The sequence below is a fragment of the Gigantopelta aegis genome, chromosome 12 (assembly GCF_016097555.1).
Source record: "Gigantopelta aegis isolate Gae_Host chromosome 12, Gae_host_genome, whole genome shotgun sequence".
Classification (NCBI taxonomy): Eukaryota; Metazoa; Mollusca; class Gastropoda; order Neomphalida; family Peltospiridae; genus Gigantopelta; species Gigantopelta aegis.
The window spans coordinates 47,131,695-47,152,985 of NC_054710.1; the positions used below are offsets into that span (position 1 = coordinate 47,131,695).

Consider the following 21,291-nt stretch of genomic DNA (forward strand, 5'->3'; position numbering starts at 1 on the left):
AACACTGCATTTCATGTTCTTTGACAGATTTTAAACAGCAGTTCTCTTGCTACAATGTATCTAAAAATTATAAATATATATCCATTGATTTCCACGATTTTAGGGCACATAATTTTACGCTCCATACCCTGATTATACAAGATTAAAAAGATGATGACATCCCTGAAATGTATAGAAATAAACATTTATTCTACAAGATTATACCTACCAGCCTTAAGTCTGATGGCTTAACCACTGTGCCACCAGGACCGGTAGACAGAACAGCACATACCATGGCATTTATTTTACCAGTTTATTTACACTAGTTGGGATAGGAAAAAGACCAGTCACAGAATGGGTCCACCAAGGTGGTTTGATCCTTTGACTAAAGCGCCTCAGGTGAACGCTCTATCGATTGAGCTAAATCCCAGTGATTAAATGTTAAAATAATAACACTACAGCCGAGACTCAAGATTTAAACAGTTTGAAAATGTCACCTAATGTCATCCCACAGAATCCTTGTAAAAGAGCCAGGATGATCACCCATATTAGAGGACCAAGGTACGGAACCTAAAAGACAGAAACACAAAAAAACTCATGAACTAGCAAGGAGAGAGAGAGAGAGAGAGAGAGAGAGAGAGAGAGAGAGAGAGAGAGAGAGAGAGAGAGAGAGAGAGAGAGAGAGAGAGAGAGAGAGAGAGAGAGAGAGAGAGAGGTTTGTTGGTTTCTTTTTTTCTAATTGAAGACTGTCAGAATTACTAAATGTTTGACATCCAACAGTCGATGATTAATGAATCAAATGTATTCTAGTGGTGTCATTAAAAACAAACTTTAACTGATGATTGTGTCAGAATTACCAATTTGGAATGTTTAACTTTAAGGATATCTGAAGTGGGGGAGGGGCAAATCTATAGTGATGGGGGTGGTGGACAAAATATGCTTTGTTTTAAGGGCGTGTACTCACCTTAAAGACGACAATAGCAAACACTAGTAGCAGGGCCACTTGAACAATAAGAACTAGAAACTGTGTAGATATGTGAGCGATCATGCTTTCAATGGTCTTTAAACCTGAAAACACAAACAAAAAAACCAATTGTTTCGTTTAACGACACCACTAGAGCACATTGAATTATTAATTATCGGCTATTGGATGTCAAACATATGGTCATTTTGACACAGTCATAGAAATGAAAACCGCTACATTTTTCCATTAGTAGCAAGGGATCTTTTATATGCACCATCCCACAGACAGGATAGCACATACCACAGCCTTTGATATACCAGTCGTGGTGAACTGGCTGTGACGAGAAATAGCCCAATGGGCCCACCAACGGGGATCGATCCCAGACCGACAGCGTATCAAATGAGCGCTTTACCACTGGGCTACGTCCTACCCCAAAAACACAAACAAGGCATTGAAAATGCTGATAATCCCCCTCAGTTTGGCAATAGTCATTAATCCTGGATATTATATGTATGATGATAATTCAAGGCATTGAAAACGCTGATTATCCCCCTCAGTTTGGCAATAGTCGTTAATCCTGGATATTATATGTATGATGATAATTCAAGGCATTGAAAACGCTGATAATCCCCCTCAGTTTGGCAATAGTCGTTAATCCTGGATATTATATGTATGATGATAATTCAAGGCATTGAAAACGCTGATAATCCCCCTCAGTTTGGCAATAGTCGTTAATCCTGGATATTATATGTATGATGATAATTCAAGGCATTGAAAACGCTGATAATCCCCCTCAGTTTGGCAATAGTCGTTAATCCTGGATGATATTATATGTATGATGATAATTCAAGGCATTGAAAACGCTGATAATCCCCCTCAGTTTGGCAATAGTTGTTAATCCTGGATATTATATGTATGATGATAATTCAAGGCATTGAAAACGCTGATAATCACCCTCAGTTTGGCAATAGTCGTTAATCCTGGATGATATTATATGTATGATGATAATTCAAGGCATTGGAAACGCTGATAATCCCCCTCAGTTTGGCAATAGTCGTTAATCCTGGATATTATATGTACAATGATAATTCAAGGCATTGAAAACGCTGATAAATCCCCTCAGTTTGGCAATAGTAATTAATCCTGGATGATATTATATGTATGATGATAATTCAAGGCATTGAAAACGCTGATAATCCCCCTCAGTTTAGCAATAGTCATTAATCCTGGATATTATATGTATGATGATAATTCAAGACGATAAATATGAAGATCATGATTTTTGTGACAGCATGAATAAACACAATCATTCATAATTTCTGTTTTTAGCAACAGCGACCTTCACCTTTGAAGCAGAGAGGGGAAACGTGAACTTGTTCAAAATAACATGATCCTATCCCTATATGTAAAGTGAGAAGTGAAGTCAGTAAAGCAATGATGATGTAAAAAAAAAAAAAATTGTAACAGTGACCTTGACCTTTGGTGAAGAGAGGTGAAATTGTTCAAGATATTATGATCCTATTCCTATATGCAGTTTTATAAAATCAAATGAGAAATGAGCTGGTAGAGCGGTGACATGGTAATTTCTATTCACTGACCTTGACCTTTGATGCAGGGAGGCGAAGCATGAACTTATTCAAGATATCATTATCCTATTCCTATATGTAAAGTTTTATAAAAATCAGATGAGATATGCCTGATGCTATTATAACCGTAAATAAAATGTGTTGAGTGCGTCATTAAATAAAACATTTCCTTCCTTCCTTCCGATAAGAAATGAAGTTGGTAGAATGGTGACATGTTAATATATAATTTTAGTAACAGTTACCTTGACCGTTGACATAAGAGTGAAAAGAAATTCATTCAATATATGATTATCCTATTCCAAAAGTTTCATGAAAATCGGATGAGAAACAGGTTCGGGCCCTACTCCTGGTGTTGTCAAACTGAAATAATATAATTAGGGGGTCACAGAACTGGGGCTATGCAGTGCCCACTTTTCCCTATTACTGTGATCAGAAGGCTGAGAATGCCATACTTTAACACTTAAAATAACACATTTTTATCAGGCAGCATATCCCCCAACCCACAACAGGTTTGGACACTAAAATACATGTATGTTCACCCCCACCCCCAACCCCCATCAGGTTTGGACACTCAAATACATGTATGTTCACCCCCACCCCCAACCCCCATCAGGTTTGGACACTCAAATACATGTATGTTCACCCCCACCCCCAACCCCCATCAGGTTTGGACACTCAAATACATGTATGTTCACCCCCACCCCCAACAGGTTTGGACACTCAAATACATGTATGTTCACCCCCACCCCCAACCCCCATCAGGTTTGGACACTCAAATACATGTATGTTCACCCCCACCCCCAACAGGTTTGGACACTCAAATACATGTATGTTCACCCCCACCCCCATCAGGTTTGGACACTCAAATACATGTATGTTCACCCCCCCCCCAACCTCCATCAGGTTTGGACACTCAAATACATGTATGTTCACCCCCACCCCCAACCCCCCATCAGGTTTGGACACTCAAATACATGTATGTTCACCCCCCACCCCCAACCCCCATCAGGTTTGGACACTCAAATACATGTATGTTCACCCCCACCCCCAGCCCCAACAGGTTTGGACACTAAAATACATGTATTTTCAACCCCACCCCCAACAGGTTTGGACACTCAAATACATGTATTTTAACCCCCACCCCACAACAGGTTTGGACACTCAAATACATGTATTTTCACCCCACCCCCAACCCACAACAGGTTTGGACACTCAAAGACATGTATTTTCACCCCCACCCCCATACCTGACCATCACACCAACAGCGCTTTCCCCATTCTTAAATACCATGTTACCTGCCACTTGACTTCTGTCAAGAAGACCCTCTCGCTTTTCAGTTATAAACACCATCGTTGTCAAGCCTGTAGCCATGAAAAACGTTATGCTGCAACACAGAAAGCAAAGAGAACAAAGTAGGCTTAGTCCAGAGATTTTTTATTTATGTTTTACAGGCCAATTCTTACACAAACAAATGTCAGGAATTGGAATAAAAATAAAATTATAACACCAGGAAATTGCAATGTCACATAATAATTTATACTCCCTATGTAATAAATAATTTATACTCCTCATGTAATAAATAATTTATACTCCCTATGTAATTAATAATTTATACTCCTCATGTAATAAATAATTTATACTCCCTATGCAATAAAAATAATATTAATTGTTTTACACATTTAACACTGCATTCATCTAGTGAAAACAGTGTCAAAAGAATGCAAACTTGTTACTATTATAATTTAACATGAACAGTTAATACATTGATGGCATGTGTGGTAAGTGTACTTTGGAATATTGTAGGTGTCTCTTTGTATTATGCAAACACTCCCTATACATCATTTACCTTATAATAATCCCAGGTGCCATGAAATTAGTGAAACTTGGACTAATATTTCCATATATTGGTTGTTCAATCTGGAAAAAAAACAAAAATCTTCTTATTTCAACTAAATTACTCATGGCCTGAAAATGCATGACTATTACCCTGTATCAGGAACTCATACAGTAAACACAATAACTCCTCCATATCTTTTGTATTTCAATTGCATCATTTGAGGTCTGGGAATATTTTTACACTGGATGTAACCTGTGGTTAGCATGGGACTCACTGGCGTAGGAAGCGTGGGGGGGGGGGGGGGAGAGGGGGGAGGGGCACCCCACTTTGTAGCAGCAGCAATGGTTTGTATATATTTATACACACATATATACTCTGTCAAAAAAGAAACGCATAGGTGAAATATTCATGAAATTATCTACCATAATACAAAGTGGCATAATTTTGTTATTTATGGTCGTATCACATGAGTATGTGACAATGTTCTTGCTATGGACTGACGGCAGTGGAGACGTTTTCATCACCAAACAGCGTCGCACGAGGGCGCTGAAATCAGTACCTTGTATGGCCACCAGCAGCAACAATCACTGTGCGACATCTCCTTGGCATAGACTGAATGAGTCTCTGAATCCGGACATGTGGAATCCTAGCGGAAGCATCTGAGGCTCTGGGTCACGCTGGCATACATGTCTGTCAGTTCGTCCCATAGATGTTCAATGGGGTTGAGATCTGGTGATCTTGATGGCCATGGCAGCACATTAATGTTCTCATTCTGTAGGAAATCCATTGTTACACGTGCCGTATGCGGCCTGGCATTGTCCTGCTGAAAGAGTTCTCTCTGTCAATCCAAAATGGGAAGCATGTGATGGCGAGGAATTTTATCCCGGTAGAGTACAGCTGTCAGGTTGCCTTGTACGAACACAAGTTGTATGAGATGGCTGCCCACATCATGACACTCCCTCCACTGAATCTGTCAACTTGGGCGATTCAGTTGTTGGCAAAACGTTCATTGCGGCGTCTGTAAACATGTTGTCATCCATCATGTCGCTATAGAAGGAAACGTGACTCGTTGCTGAACCATACTCGCCGCCAGTTTCCCCAAGTTCCACCCCTGTACATTCATACACCAGCGAACACGTAAATGTCGATGTTGACGTCGCAGGATGGGGCCAACATATGGTCTCCTAGCCCGTAAACCAGCTTCTCGAAGTCGGTTCCGAATGGTTTGTGCAGAAACCCTTCTTAAACCAGGTATGCTTCCAGTAGTGTTCGTTGCTGTGGCAGTTCCGTGACGCAAGTGCAGAGCCCGGATGTAGCTATCTTGTGCTGCAGTTGTTATGCGGGGTCTTCCACTTCTGGGCCGGTCTTCAGCTGATTTAAACTGCTGGTACCTGTCCCAGAGACGTAAAATGGTGCTCTGGTGAACATTTATGTGGCGTGCTACTGCTGACTGCGATTCACCTAACTGGAGGCGGCCTATTGCAATGTTTCGATTCGGCAGGCTTAGTCTTGGCATCTTGTAACTCATCTACGTCAAAATGGAAATGAGGCATCATTGCGAGCATTGCAGCTTTAAATACCCATCACTACCCCAATCTTTTCCCCGAGTTTCACGTACATTCGTCAAAATCTGACCATTTCACGCCGATTTATTGCAATTGTTGCACAACGTGCGTTAAATTTGTTTTAGGGTGCATTTGGGCATGCTGTCCCATTCCAGGAACATTAACAAACATGGTCATTCAGCAACATTGTAAAACCCCCGATATTTTGTAAAATCAAACACTTTTCTTCTTTCCCTATCACCTATGCGTTTCTTTTTTGACAGAGTATATATGTGTGTGTGTGCCCTCCCCCCTTTTGGCACCTTCCTATGCCGTGGTACTTACACAGGGAAGTTCAGATGGGGTGTGGTGACCGTACACTGGACTCCCCCAAATAATATGACCATCGTGTAGACAGCCAGCCCTCATCAGTTGAGGCTGTACAACTGGCCGATGTGTGTATATATATATATATATATAGTCGCTTCTGTGTAAGTAACAAAGATGGCAGCCTTCACAATAACTGGCCAATGTGTATATATGTATATATATATGTATATATATATATATATATATATATGTGTATATATATATATATATATATATATGTGTGTATATATATATATATATATATATATATATATATATATATATATATATATATATATATATATATATATATATATATATATATATATATATATAATTATATATACTCTTCAAAAGAAGAAACGCAAAACCACATTGTCGTAACATTTGGAGAATTGATTTAATTATTGAATGGTGAGTCCGATAATTACCAAATGTTGCAGGATTGTTCACAATTCACTCTAGTCCATTGTGGGTAAGTGATAGGACACACCACCAAGGTCAAGGTCATCTGGAGTCAATACCGGGTGTGGCCTCCGCGTGTGTTGACAACTGCCTGGCACCGCCTGCCCATTGAAGCAACCAGAGTACGGATGACATCCCGGGGGATGGTGGCCCACTCGGCCTGCAAGGCTGCTGCCAGCTCGGGCAGGGTCTGGGGCTGTGGTTGTCGCTGTCGGAGGCGTCGGTCCAACTCGTCCCATAGATGCTCAATTGGGTTCAAATCCGGTGATATCGATGGCCAAGGAAGGACATTAATGTTGTTGTTCTGTAGGAAAGCCGTTGTGAGACGTGCTGTGTGAGGCCTGGCGTTGTCATGTTGGAACACTGCGTTGGCGTTGGCCATAACTGGAACGATGTGTGGCCGGAGGATCTGGTCAATGTAGCCCTGTGCATTCAGGTTGCCCTGCACGTGGACCAGGTCAGTTCTGCCAGTGTGTGAGATGGCTGCCCACACCATGACACTACCCCCGCCGAATCTGTCCACTTCCTGCACGCAGTTTGCCGCATAACGTTCACCACGACGCCTATACACGCGACATCTTCCATCATGACTTCGGAGCAGAAATCGGGACTCGTCACTGAACCACACCTGTCTCCATCGCAGTTGAGGCCATTGTCGATGAATCTGGCACCACTGCAGTCGGGAGTCGACGGTGTTGTGGTGTTAAGATGACACCTCGAACTGGACGTCTGGCACGAATTCCTACCTCACGTAGGCGGTTCCGTACGGTCTGGTCGGATATCCTGCGCAAACCTGGTATTGCTGCGGCTGTGGAGGTGGCAGTAGTCAATCGTTCCCGAAGGTGGCGTACCCGGATGTAGCGGTCCTGCCCGGGGGTAGTGACCCGTGGTCGACCGGATCTAGGGAGGTCACGTGTTGATCCATGTTGCTGGTAACGGTCCCACAGTCTGGAGATGGTGCTTGGGGACACATGGAATGCCCTGGCAACGGCCGTTCTGGATTCGCCTGCGTCTAGTCGGCCGATGGCATTGTTTCTCTGCGGTTCACTGAGACGTGGCATGTCCTGGATTGTCAACTGTCGGCCAGATACAGAGGCCAGGCAAGTGAACACCCTGCACTTTTATACTGTCGGTGTTCATGTTGCACGTGCAGACAACGCACGTGCAGTGGTGACATGGTTTGCACGTGGCTGCGTTTTTGCGAATATTCACATTTTGGAACTTTATTGTACAGTAGCTGCGTTTTATCGAATGTAACCGTGGGAATGTGTTTGGGACATGCAATGACCTTATATTCACAAAGCATGAACCGGTAGGAAACATAAAATCGGAGTTATAACCCATTTGTACCCTTTTGCGTTTCTTTTTTTGAAGAGTATATATATATATATCTATAGTCACTTCTGTGTAAGTAACAAAGATGGCAGCCTCCACTATGGTTGTATTTATGGAATTCATCTTCGTACACAATATATATTGCACGATGTGTGTGTATAGCAGTTGACTGCATACTCAGTCTAGGATTGATTCCTGTTGGTGAGTCCAGTGGGCTATTTTTCGTTTCTGCCAGTGCTCCGTAAATGGTGTAACAACAGTCTTGGTATGTACGATCTTATCTGTGGGGTGAGTTTCTGCCAGTGCTCCGTAAATGGTGTAAGAACAGTCTTGGTATGTATGATCTTATCTGTGGGGTGAGTTTCTGCCAGTGCTCCGTAAATGGTGTAACAACAGTCTTGGTATGTACGATCTTATCTGTGGGGTGAGTTTCTGCCAGTGCTCCGTAAATGGTGTAACAACAGTCTTGGTATGTATGATCTTATCTGTGGGGTGAGTTTCTGCCAGTGCTCCGTAAATGGTGTAAGAACAGTCTTGGTATGTATGATCTTATCTGTGGGGTGAGTTTCTGCCAGTGCTCCGTAAATGGTGTAACAACAGTCTTGGTATGTATGATCTTATCTGTGGGGTGAGTTTCTGCCAGTGCTCCGTAAATGGTGTAACAACAGTCTTGGTATGTATGATCTTATCTGTGGGGTGAGTTTCAGTCAGTGCCTCGTAAATGGTGTAACAACAGTCTTGGTATGTAGGATCTTATCTGTGGGGTGAGTTTCAGTCAGTGCCTCGTAAATGGTGTAACAACAGTCTTGGTATGTAGGATCTTATCTGTGGGGTGAGTTTCAGTCAGTGCTCCGTAAATGGTGTAACAACAGTCTTGGTATGTATGATCTTATCTGTGGGGTGAGTTTCAGTCAGTGCTCCGTAAATGGTGTAACAACAGTCTTGGTATGTATGATCTTATCTGTGGGGTGAGTTTCAGTCAGTGCCTCGTAAATGGTGTAACAACAGTCTTGGTATGTATGATCTTATCTGTGGGGTGAGTTTCTGCCAGTAAATAATGTTAGTAATAGTTACAGTTTGTTTTGTTTTATTACACCACTAGAGCACATTGATTTGTAAATTATTTGAGGGTACATAATAAAAAAGAAAACAGACCATGTTTCATGCCCTTTGACAGATTTTAAACAGCAGTTCTCTTACTATCATGGGGCAGGACGTAGCCCAGTGGTAAAGTGCTCGCTTGATGCGTGGTCGGTTTGAGATCAATCCCTGTCAGTGGGCCCACTGGGCTATTTCTTATTCCAGCCAGTGCACCATGACTGGTACATCAAAGGCTGTTGTATGTGTTATCCTGTCTGTGGGGTGGTGCATATAAAAGATCCCTTGCTATTCATGAAAACATGTAGCAGATTTTCTCTCTATAACTGTCAAAATGACCATATGTTTGACATCCAATAGCCGATGATTAATAAGTCAATGTGCTCTAGTTGTGTCATTAAACAAACCCCCCCCCCCCCCCCCCCCCCACCATCTTTAGGGCAAGCCTTGTCCCAGGTCAAAATTCACACCACCTTGGGTTGGTAGGTAGGTAGGTAGGTAGGTAGGTAACTAGTTTAACGAGCTCATATACCACTAGTGTTTCGAACACGCCAATACTGTTAGGTAGGTAGGTAACTAGTTTAACGAGCTCATATAACACTAGGGTTTCGAACACGCCAATACTGTTAGGTAGGTAGGTAACTAGTTTAACGTGCTCATATACCACTAGTGTTTCGAACACGCCAATACTGTTAGATAGGTAGGTAACTAGTTTAATGTGCTCATATACCACTAGTGTTTCGAACACGCCAATACTATTAGGTAGGTAGGTAACTAGTTTAATGTGCTCATATACCACTAGTGTTTCGAACACGCCAATACTATTAGGTAGGTAGGTAACTAGTTTAATGTGCTCATATACCACTAGTGTTTCGAACACGCCAATACTATTAGGTAGGTAGGTAACTAGTTTAACGTGCTCATATACCACTAGGGTTTCGAACACGCCAAATACTGTTAGGTAGGTAGGTAACTAGTTTAACGTGCTCATATACCACTAGGGTTTCAAAGACGCCCATCTCTAGTGTGACCTCTGATATGATCTACCTTGGGTGTACTTTTTCTATCCCACATGACCACATATGATGGGAGTCTTTTCGCCAATACTTCACCAGAGTTTGACCGTAACAGTAGCGCAGGGTGTTATCTAACTCAGGCTGCCAGATTCTCAAAGTCCGTGTAGTTAGGATTATCTGTCATTAGTGAAATGAGGGATGGGACGCAGCCCAGTGGTAAAACCCTCATTTGATGCATAGAATCGATCCCCGTCGGTGGGCCTATTGGGCTGTTTTCCGTTCCAGTTAGTGCACCATGACTGGTGTATAAAAGTCCGTGATATATGCTCTTTTGTCTGGTGGTGCATATAAAACATCCCTTGCTACAAATGGAAAAATGTAGCGGGTTTCCTCTCTAAGACTTAATGTCAAAATTACCAAATATCTGACATCCTATATCTGATGATTAATAAATCAATGTTCTCTAGTGGTGTCGTTAAACAAAAGAAACAAACTTTTAGTAAAACTAAACCATTTGAAAAAACCTAACAATGTTTTGAGCATCTTGAAAATGCATGTGTTAATATCGGCTGTTGTGAAAAAACGACAGGAAAACTGTCAAGTGCCAAGTGGATGAGATGGTGGTGATAAAGTGAGTCTTGTTTTTGTAACCCTAGTTCTACACATACAGGGTCATGGCTCCACGATGAAAAGTTTGTTTTGTTTAACAACACAACTAGAGCACATTGATTAGTTAATCATTGGCTATTGGTAATTTTTACATTAGTCAGAGGAAACAAGCTACATTTGTTCATTAGGATAGCACATACCACAGCCTTTGATATACCAGTCGTGGTGCACTGATTGGAATGAGAAATCAAGCAAGTGCTTTTCCACTGGGTTATGTCTTACCCCTGTCTAGGTATATGGTAAATAAAAATTAATTCCCATGGAAAGCATTTTCTGGTTGATCATGGAAGTGTTTACAAAAGCCAAACCCACCTTTATGGGTAAGCTTGCGATTTGTGGATTTAAGCCAGCTCCTTCTAGCATTGTGTGTGCAAACTTCTGAAAAGCAGCATCAATTTTCTGCTGAAGCATTATAGAGATCTGCTGATCTGCAAACAGAAAAGAAATGAAAGAAAGGAATGTTTGTTGAGTGACACCTCAGCACATATTAACAACCTAATGATGTTAATAAATGTACTATAGTTTTAATATTTTAAAGAAAAAAATTGTTTCAAACACTTCTTAGAAACATGATTGCTCTTCTACGTAATTATATTTTAATATCTTTTATGGATGTATATATTGTACATACATGTATGGTTTTGTTAGTGGATTATAATAATAATTATTATTATTATTATTGTTATAATTAGTAAGAAGGCCTCAGGGGAGAATAGTCTAGTAATAACTGAGCTACAGTCTATAAATAAAGATTTTATTATTATTATTATTATTATTGTTGTTATAATTAGTAAGAAGGCCTCAGGGGAGAATAGTCTAGAACTAACTGAGCTACCTTCTATAAATGAAGATTGTATTATTATTATTATTATTATTATTGTTATAATTAGTAAGAAGGCCTCAGGGGAGAATAGTCTAGAACTAACTGAGCTACCTTCTATAAATAAAGATTGTATTATTATCATGATTATCATGATTATTATTATTATTATTATATTAACTTCTGGTTGTTTGGTGTCTGACATATAATTACATTTTTCCATTAGTAGCAAGGAATCTTTTATATGCACTTTCCCACAGTCAGGACAGCACATACCACACCTTTAATATACCAGTCGTGGTGCACTGGCTGGAATGGGACAAACACAATCAGAGAATGGGTCCACTGAGGTGATTTGATCCTACGACGCAAGCACCTCGAGGGAGCGTTCTACCGACTGAGTTAGATGCCACCCCACTAGGCCAGAGAAGAAGAAGAAGAAGTTTGTTTTGTTTAACGACACCACTAGAGAACAATGATAGAACATACCATGGCCTTTGATATACCAGTCGTGGTGCACTGGCTGGAATGAGAAATACACACCAGGCCTGAGAGGCCGGTCACTTACTGGTCATGTCCAAGTACACCTGGATGGAGCTGCCATTCAGTGTAGCATTGTCCACCCGGGGGCCATCCGAGAATCTGTCAAAAAATCATCACACAATTATAAAAGGTGTAGCGATACGGGTAGGTTGTCACACGATAACTTATCCCAACACGTGGGTTGTGATACGACACATATTGCTATATTCAAAGACACTGACCCTAATTCTTAGGCAATGTAAATTAAGTTTTGGACATACCTGGGGGCAATCCGAGAATCTGTCAAAAAATCATCACACAATTACAAAAGGTGTAGCAATACGGGTAGGTTGTCATCCGATAACTTATCCCAACACGTGGGTTGTGATACGACACATATTGCTATATTCAAAGACACTGACCCTAATTCTTAGGCAATGTAAATTAGTTTTGGATAATTACAGCTTACATACCCGAATGACATCATGTCCCTAGCCAACAATGATGTCATGTCCCTAGCCAACAATGACATCATGTCCCTAGCCAACAATGATGTCATGTTCCTTGCCAGGATGCTCAGCATTCTGTTAATTCCATAAAATTCAACCAACTTTCCAGACTAAGTAATTTGTGTTATTTAATTAAACTTTTTTTATTCATAATAAAGAAAGGTGGTATGTAATAAATACAGAACCATATACCAGTTGTTTTGCCATGTTATTTATTACACTCGTTTATAGTGTGGAAGATTTATACTAAGGTACAATATTCTTACCCACTATAAACTTGTGCAATAAATAACATGGCAAAACAACTGGTATATGGTCCTGTCTATTTGTCGTATCGTACACTTAGTATGGCGATACGATACTACATCGTGGTATTGTTACACCTCTACACAATTCACAGTCTTTGCCAGGGACAAGTAATCACTCCTGCTCTCCTCCAGTTCTAGGACAGTGGCAAATTAATTGATCACCTTGCAATAAAAACTTTAATGCATTTTATATGGAACTTCATGTGATTGCTCGCCTAGCAGCATTTCAGGAGAGTGATCTTCAGCTCGCCTAGCAGCATTTCAGGAGAGTGATCTTCAGCTAACCAGGCATCATTTCAGGAGAGTGATCTTCAGCTCACCTAGCACCATTTCAGGAGAGAGATATTCAACTGGCCTGGCACCATTTCAGGACAGTGATATTCAACTGGCATGGCACCATTTCAGGAGAGAGATATTCAACTGGCCTGGCACCATTTCAGGAGAGTGATATTCAACTGGCCTGGCACCATTTCAGGAGAGAGATATTCAACTGGCCTGGCACCATTTCAGGAGAGTGATATTCAACTGGCCTGGCACCATTTCAGGAGAGTGATATTCAGCTGGCCTGGCACCATTTCAGGAGAGAGATATTCAGCTCACCAGGCACCATTTCAGGAGAGAGATATTCAGCTGGCCTGGCACCATTTCAGGAGAGTGATATTCAGCTCGCCAAGCACCATTTCAGGAGAGTGATATTCAGCTCGCCAAGCACCATTTCAGGAGAGTGATATTCAGCTGGCCAAGCACCATTTCAGGAGAGTGATATTCAGCTGGCCTTGTTTTTACTCAAAGCGAAGACTGTAACTGAACATTGATTAGCAACTACTCTTAACCCTTCTTTACCATTTAGGGATGGGATTTAGCTCAGTAGGTTGAGTGCTCGTTTGAGGTGTTTGCATCGCAGGATCAAACCACCTCGGTGGACCCATTCAACTGATTGGGTTTTTTTCTCCAATGCACCACAAGTGGACAAAGGTGGTGGTATGTGCTTTCCTGTCTGTAGGAAAGTGCATATAAAAGATCCCTTTCTGCATTAGAAAAGTGATCTTCAGCTCGCACTGATTTTGCTCATGGCAAGGACTGGACAATGATGTTCTAAACAAGAATATATCAGAGCAAGCAGAGTGAAAATTTAGGGATTACTTTATTGTGGGCTAAAGAATGATTATTGCCCGAATTAAACGAGAATGTCCGAGTCTTGATAACAATGTCCATGCTTATTAGCAATACTACTAAATAGCTATATATAGGGTTTCAAAAGAATCTCTACACATTGTTACATGGATCATAACAAATGTTGTGAATAAAATGATAGAAATACCTGGTGAAAGGTTTCAGGCCAACTGTTTTTGCCTGAATTTGAGGATTTCCAGTAGCCCTCCCTGACCCCCCCTCCCCCGACCTGTCCTGTATGCTTATGCTTAAGAAAGGCTAACAGAGTTTTGTCAATTAGCCCGCTGATCTTATTATGCACAATTTACAGTGAATTAAAACAGAAACAATCTTCTTACCGGAGTAGAATATCTGTAGAGAAGTTTTGTCCCATTGCTAGGACACCCCAGCTGTTTCCCTGGCGTACGGTGTCGAGAGCTGCTGACAGATTTTCATAAGGAATCTGCAGAGGAAAAACAAGAGACTACAGTGCATTCGCATCAAATTCTGCGTTTGTTTAACGACACCACTAGATCACATTGATTACTTAATCATTGGCTATTCGATGTCAAATATTTGGTAATTTGTGACTCGTAGTCTACTCTGTCTTCGCGATGAGCAAAATCAAGGCAAGCAATTGCATGAAGTTTCAAATAAAATGTATTAAAAAAGTTATTGCAAGGCAATCAGTTTATCACTCTCCTAAACCACTTCAGACAGGTGTCTACATAAACATGCTTTCTGTTGCTGCCCAGTTTGCAGTAGCTCAAATCAAATGTTACCTCCATATAATTTTGTAAAATGAAAAATGACTGCTACAAACATTAGCCGACAATCTCAAACACACATGATATACAGAGGCTGGTATTGAAAACAAGAAAATGTATTAAATATGTAGTTATAGACAACAAAAAGACTGTAAGTTGGAACAATCTTAAAATGGCTGAAAACTCAAGACTGTCCCTTTACGTTTTGAACCCAGAACAATCTTAAAATGGCTGAAAACTCAGGACTGTCCCTTTACATTTTGAACCCAGAACAATCTTAAAATGGCTGAAAACTCAAGACTGTCCATTTATGTTTTAAACCCATATCAACTCTGACAATCTTTTTTTACAAACTAACAAAAATAATACTGATATGAAAAAACAAGATGCCAAAGTCCGTCAATATTTCCCGTGTCCAACCCCCCCCCTAATAATGAAATGGTAACCATACATTTAAGTGGAAACAGAAAAACATTGAAAATGAAAACTTTCTGAAAGCAAAAGGCATTACTAGACCATTAGATTGATATGTGTACAATTTTAATGAAGTTATCTTGAAGGGTTTTGGAGTTGAGCTTGTTAAATGGTGAATTTGGTAATTTTAGCTATTTGTTTTCATGGTAACAGAAAAAACCCTCGAAAATTAAAACTCCCTCATGTACTAGATTAATCTGTGTATAAAGTTTAATAAAGTTTCTTAAATGGTTTTGGAGAAAACTATGCTCTGGAAACTATTAATATGGTCATGCTGGATATGTTTTCATGGCAACAGAAAAATAAATAAAAAATCATAACTCGTTCATAGCAAAAAGGCAATACTTGACCACTAGATTAATATGTTGAAAGGTTTCGAGTTGTGCTCTGGAAACATTCACAGATAGACAGTTTTTTTTTTAATATACGCCGCATATTGCATTGTGAGGGATAACAATTCTTTACAAATTACCATCAAATTGCAGACCTCCCCATTACTCAGCTCTCCAGAGACGGAGTTCAAAGAGAGTAAAATTTACCTCTGCTACTACTACTATTGCTACTGCTACTACTACTACCACCACCATCACCACTACTACTACCACCACTATTACTATTACTATCACTATCACTACTACTACTACTCAGACCTTTTGACATCAATTGACAAGCTGTTATATAGCAACACCTGAGTACTGAAGACTTTTCTTGTTCCATTTTTGGTATTGGTACTGAAAGATTTCCCTCACTGAAGCACGTCAGGCGAGCACTCTAACAACTGAGCCACAGGCCTATAATTATTGAATATTTACGTAGCACTCTAACAAATGAGCCACAGGCCTCTGATAACTATTGAATATTTACGTAGCACTCTAACAACTGAGCCACAGGCCTCTGATAACTATTGGATATTTACGTAGCACTCTAACAACTGAGCCACAGGCCTCTGATAACTATTGGATATTTACGTAGCACTCTAACAACTGAGCCACAGGCCTCTGACAACTATTGGATATTTACGTAGCACTCTAACAACTGAGCCACAGGCCTCTGACAACTATTGGATATTTACGTAGCACTCTAACAACTGAGCCACAGGCCTCTGACAACTATTGGATATTTACGTAGCACTCTAACAACTGAGCCACAGGCCACTGACAACTATTGGATATTTACGTAGCACTCTAACAACTGAGCCACAGGCCTCTGATAACTATTGGATATTTACGTAGCACTCTAACAACTGAGCCACAGGCCTCTGATAACTATTGGATATTTACGTAGCACTCTAACAACTGAGCCACAGGCCTCTGATAACTATTGGATATTTACGTAGCACTCTAACAACTGAGCCACAGGCCTCTGATAACTATTGGATATTTACGTAGCACTCTAACAACTGAGCCACAGGCCTCTGATAACTATTGGATATTTACGTAGCACTCTAACAACTGAGCCACAGGCCTCTGACAACTATTGACTATTTACGTAGCACTCTAACAACTGAGCCACAGGCCTCTGACAACTATTGACTATTTACGTAGCACTCTTAACAACTGAGCCACAGGCCTCTGACAACTATTGCATATTTACGTAGCACTCTAACAACTGAGCCACAGGCCTCTGATAACTATTGGATATTTACGTAGCACTCTAACAACTGAGCCACAGGCCACTGATAACTATTGACTATTTACGTAGCACTCTAACAACTGAGCCACAGGCCTCTGACAACTATTGACTATTTACGTAGCACTCTTAACAACTGAGCCACAGGCCTCTGATAACTATTGCATATTTACGTAGCACTCTAACAACTGAGCCACAGGCCTCTGATAACTATTGGATATTTACGTAGCACTCTAACAACTGAGCCACAGGCCTCTGATAACTATTGGATATTTACGTAGCACTCTAACAACTGAGCCACAGGCCTCTGATAACTATTGACTATTTACGTAGCACTCTAACAACTGAGCCACAGGCCTCTGATAACTATTGACTATTTACGTAGCACTCTAACAACTGAGCCACAGGCCTCTGATAACTATTGCATATTTACGTAGCACTCTAACAACTGAGCCACAGGCCTCTGATAACTATTGGATATTTACGTAGCACTCTAACAACTGAGCCACAGGCCTCTGATAACTATTGGATATTTACGTAGCACTCTAACAACTGAGCCACAGGCCTCTGATAACTATTGGATATTTACGTAGCACTCTAACAACTGAGCCACAGGCCACTGATAACTATTGACTATTTACGTAGCACTCTAACAACTGAGCCACAGGCCACTGATAACTATTGACTATTTACGTAGCACTCTAACAACTGAGCCACAGGCCACTGATAACTATTGACTATTTACGTAGCACTCTAACAACTGAGCCACAGGCCTCTGACAACTATTGACTATTTACGTAGCACTCTAACAACTGAGCCACAGGCCTCTGACAACTATTGGATATTTACGTAGCACTCTAACAACTGAGCCACAGGCCTCTGACAACTATTGACTATTTACGTAGCACTCTAACAACTGAGCCACAGGCCTCTGACAACTATTGACTATTTACGTAGCACTCTTAACAACTGAGCCACAGGCCTCTGATAACTATTGCATATTTACGTAGCACTCTAACAACTGAGCCACAGGCCTCTGATAACTATTGGATATTTACGTAGCACTCTAACAACTGAGCCACAGGCCACTGATAACTATTGACTATTTACGTAGCACTCTAACAACTGAGCCACAGGCCTCTGACAACTATTGCATATTTACGTAGCACTCTAACAACTGGGCCACAGGCCTCTGACAACTATTGGATATTTACGTAGCACTCTAACAACTGGGCCACAGGCCTCTGATAACTATTGGATATTTACGTAGCACTCTAACAACTGGGCCACAGGCCTCTGATAACTATTGGATATTTACGTAGCACTCTAACAACTGAGCCACAGGCCTCTGATAACTATTGGATATTTACGTAGCACTCTAACAACTGAGCCACAGGCCACTGATAACTATTGGATATTTACGTAGCACTCTAACAACTGAGCCACAGGCCACTGATAACTATTGGATATTTACGTAGCACTCTAACAACTGAGCCACAGGCCTCTGATAACTATTGACTATTTACGTAGCACTCTAACAACTGAGCCACAGGCCTCTGATAACTATTGGATATTTACGTAGCACTCTAACAACTGAGCCACAGGCCTCTGATAACTATTGGATATTTACGTAGCACTCTAACAACTGAGCCACAGGCCTCCGATAATTATTGGATATTTACGTAGCACTCTAACAACTGAGCCACAGGCCTCCGATAACTATTGACTATTTACGTAGCACTCTAACAACTGAGCCACAGGCCTCCGATAACTATTGGATATTTACGTAGCACTCTAACAACTGAGCCACAGGCCTCCGATAACTATTGACTATTTACGTAGCACTCTAACAACTGGGCCACAGGCCTCCGATAACTATTGGATATTTACGTAGCACTCTAACAACTGGGCCACAGGCCTCTGATAACTATTGACTATTTACGTAGCACTCTAACAACTGAGCCACAGGCCTCTGATAACTATTGGATATTTACGTAGCACTCTAACAACTGAGCCACAGGCCACTGATAACTATTGGATATTTACGTAGCACTCTAACAACTGAGCCACAGGCCACTGATAACTATTGGATATTTACGTAGCACTCTAACAACTGAGCCACAGGCCTCTGATAACTATTGGATATTTACGTAGCACTCTAACAACTGAGCCACAGGCCTCTGATAACTATTGACTATTTACGTAGCACTCTAACAACTGAGCCACAGGCCTCTGATAACTATTGGATATTTACGTAGCACTCTAACAACTGAGCCACAGGCCTCTGATAACTATTGACTATTTACGTAGCACTCTAACAACTGAGCCACAGGCCTCCGATAACTATTGGATATTTACGTAGCACTCTAACAACTGAGCCACAGGCCTCCGATAACTATTGGATATTTACGTAGCACTCTAACAACTGAGCCACAGGCCTCCGATAACTATTGGATATTTACGTAGCACTCTAACAACTGGGCCACAGGCCTCCGATAACTATTGGATATTTACGTAGCACTCTAACAACTGAGCCACAGGCCTCCGATAACTATTGGATATTTACGTAGCACTCTAACAACTGAGCCACAGGCCTCTGATAACTATTGGATATTTACGTAGCACTCTAACAACTGAGCCACAGGCCTCTGATAACTATTGACTATTTACGTAGCACTCTAACAACTGAGCCACAGGCCTCTGATAACTATTGCATATTTACGTAGCACTCTAACAACTGAGCCACAGGCCACTGATAACTATTGAATATTTACGTAGCACTCTAACAACTGAGCCACAGGCCTCTGATAACTATTGACTATTTACGTAGCACTCTAACAACTGAGCCACAGGCCACTGATAACTATTGGATATTTACGTAGCACTCTAACAACTGAGCCACAGGCCTCTGATAACTATTGGAATATTTACGTAAGCCATTTATGAGTTATGCAAAAATAAATTCAGGTAACCCTTTTTTTTTCGCATGTAACCCGCTATATCCATCTAAATAATGTGCTAAATTTAATGTATGAACGGAAAATAGGTTACGCTAAATTAGATTTGCGTGAATGACACACAAACAAAACGATTGTTCTCATAATTTTCAGAGGCCTGAAGCTAGACCCCCACCCCCACACCCCAAAATCCCCCTGAAATGTCATCTGTGTAATATATACCTGATGAACCGAATCATTGTCGAGGTTTGACAGAAACATCTTTCCCAACACCCCGGTGTCGTGGTTGACAATACCCACATGCAAATTGAAGGGGTCGCGACCTATACACAAGCAAAACAGCACAATCTGAATGGATGGTAAGATGAACTCGAAAAGTAAAAATCTGAAAAACAATAAAGAGGCTATGTACAGTTGTATTTTTGGTCAAATATAAGTTTTATGACAACAAATGAAAATGTTTTGAGTGGTGGATATATAACATTATGTATTTTTCCACATGAGTTTAACAGCAATTCAAAATCAATTATGAATAATACATAATACATTATAATAGATTCGTTAATCATGGCAAACAAAATTAAAAAGTGTGTCATGTTTAACAACACTACTAGAGCACATTGACTTATTAATAATCATCTATTGGGATATCAACCATTTCGTAATTCTGACATGTAGTCTTTCCATTAGTAGCAAGGGATCTTTTATATGCACCATCCCACAGACAGGATAGAACATACCATGGCCTTTGATATACTAGCTGTGGTGCACTGGCTGGAACGAGAAATAGGCCAATAGGCTCACTGATGGGCATCGATCCTTGATCCACCCGGTAAACAAAATAGGCTTGTTTACAATAAATATATAGAAGATGCTCCCCTCATGTCTTGTGATATCATAATTTATCAGCACAAGTTAACAAAAGTATGAAATCCGAGGCTTGCCGAGTGCTGATAAATTATGATATCACAAGACACAATGGAGGTATTCTTTTTATCATCCATTATCATTCTTTTCATTTGGCAGTGGTAGACTCGTTAACTAGCAGAACGACAGTGGCGTGACATCACTAATGATAGATTTAGCGCTGAAACATACACAGTGATTTAAAAAAAGAAGAAGCGATATCTCCTAGGAGAATGTCGCAGGAGATTCGCAAATTATAGTGCCAGAGATATCTCCTACAAAAGCTTTTAATGGATGATAAATAGAGAATACTGCACTTGAGTCTAGTGGTCATTAAAAACCAATTGCAGAGATGAACATGGCCCCTATTCAGAACAGAAGGAAG

General features: G+C 40.7%; 1 protein-coding gene across 3 annotated transcripts in view; it reads right to left on the reverse strand.

Moving 5' to 3' along the window:
- Positions 1–21,291, reverse strand: part of LOC121386772 (ABC transporter G family member 20-like) — an 85,719-nt gene that overhangs the window by 10,992 nt on the left and 53,436 nt on the right. For all 3 annotated transcript variants that reach the window (XM_041517782.1, XM_041517783.1, XM_041517781.1), the window contains exons 10-17: positions 20,223–20,385; positions 14,533–14,636; positions 12,251–12,324; positions 11,175–11,290; positions 4,376–4,446; positions 3,825–3,913; positions 944–1,047; positions 477–549 (exon numbers count right to left, since the gene is read on the reverse strand). In XM_041517782.1, coding sequence (XP_041373716.1) covers positions 477–549; positions 944–1,047; positions 3,825–3,913; positions 4,376–4,446; positions 11,175–11,290; positions 12,251–12,324; positions 14,533–14,636; positions 20,223–20,385 — 794 coding nt within the window. The remainder of the gene's footprint in view (positions 1–476; positions 550–943; positions 1,048–3,824; positions 3,914–4,375; positions 4,447–11,174; positions 11,291–12,250; positions 12,325–14,532; positions 14,637–20,222; positions 20,386–21,291) is intronic.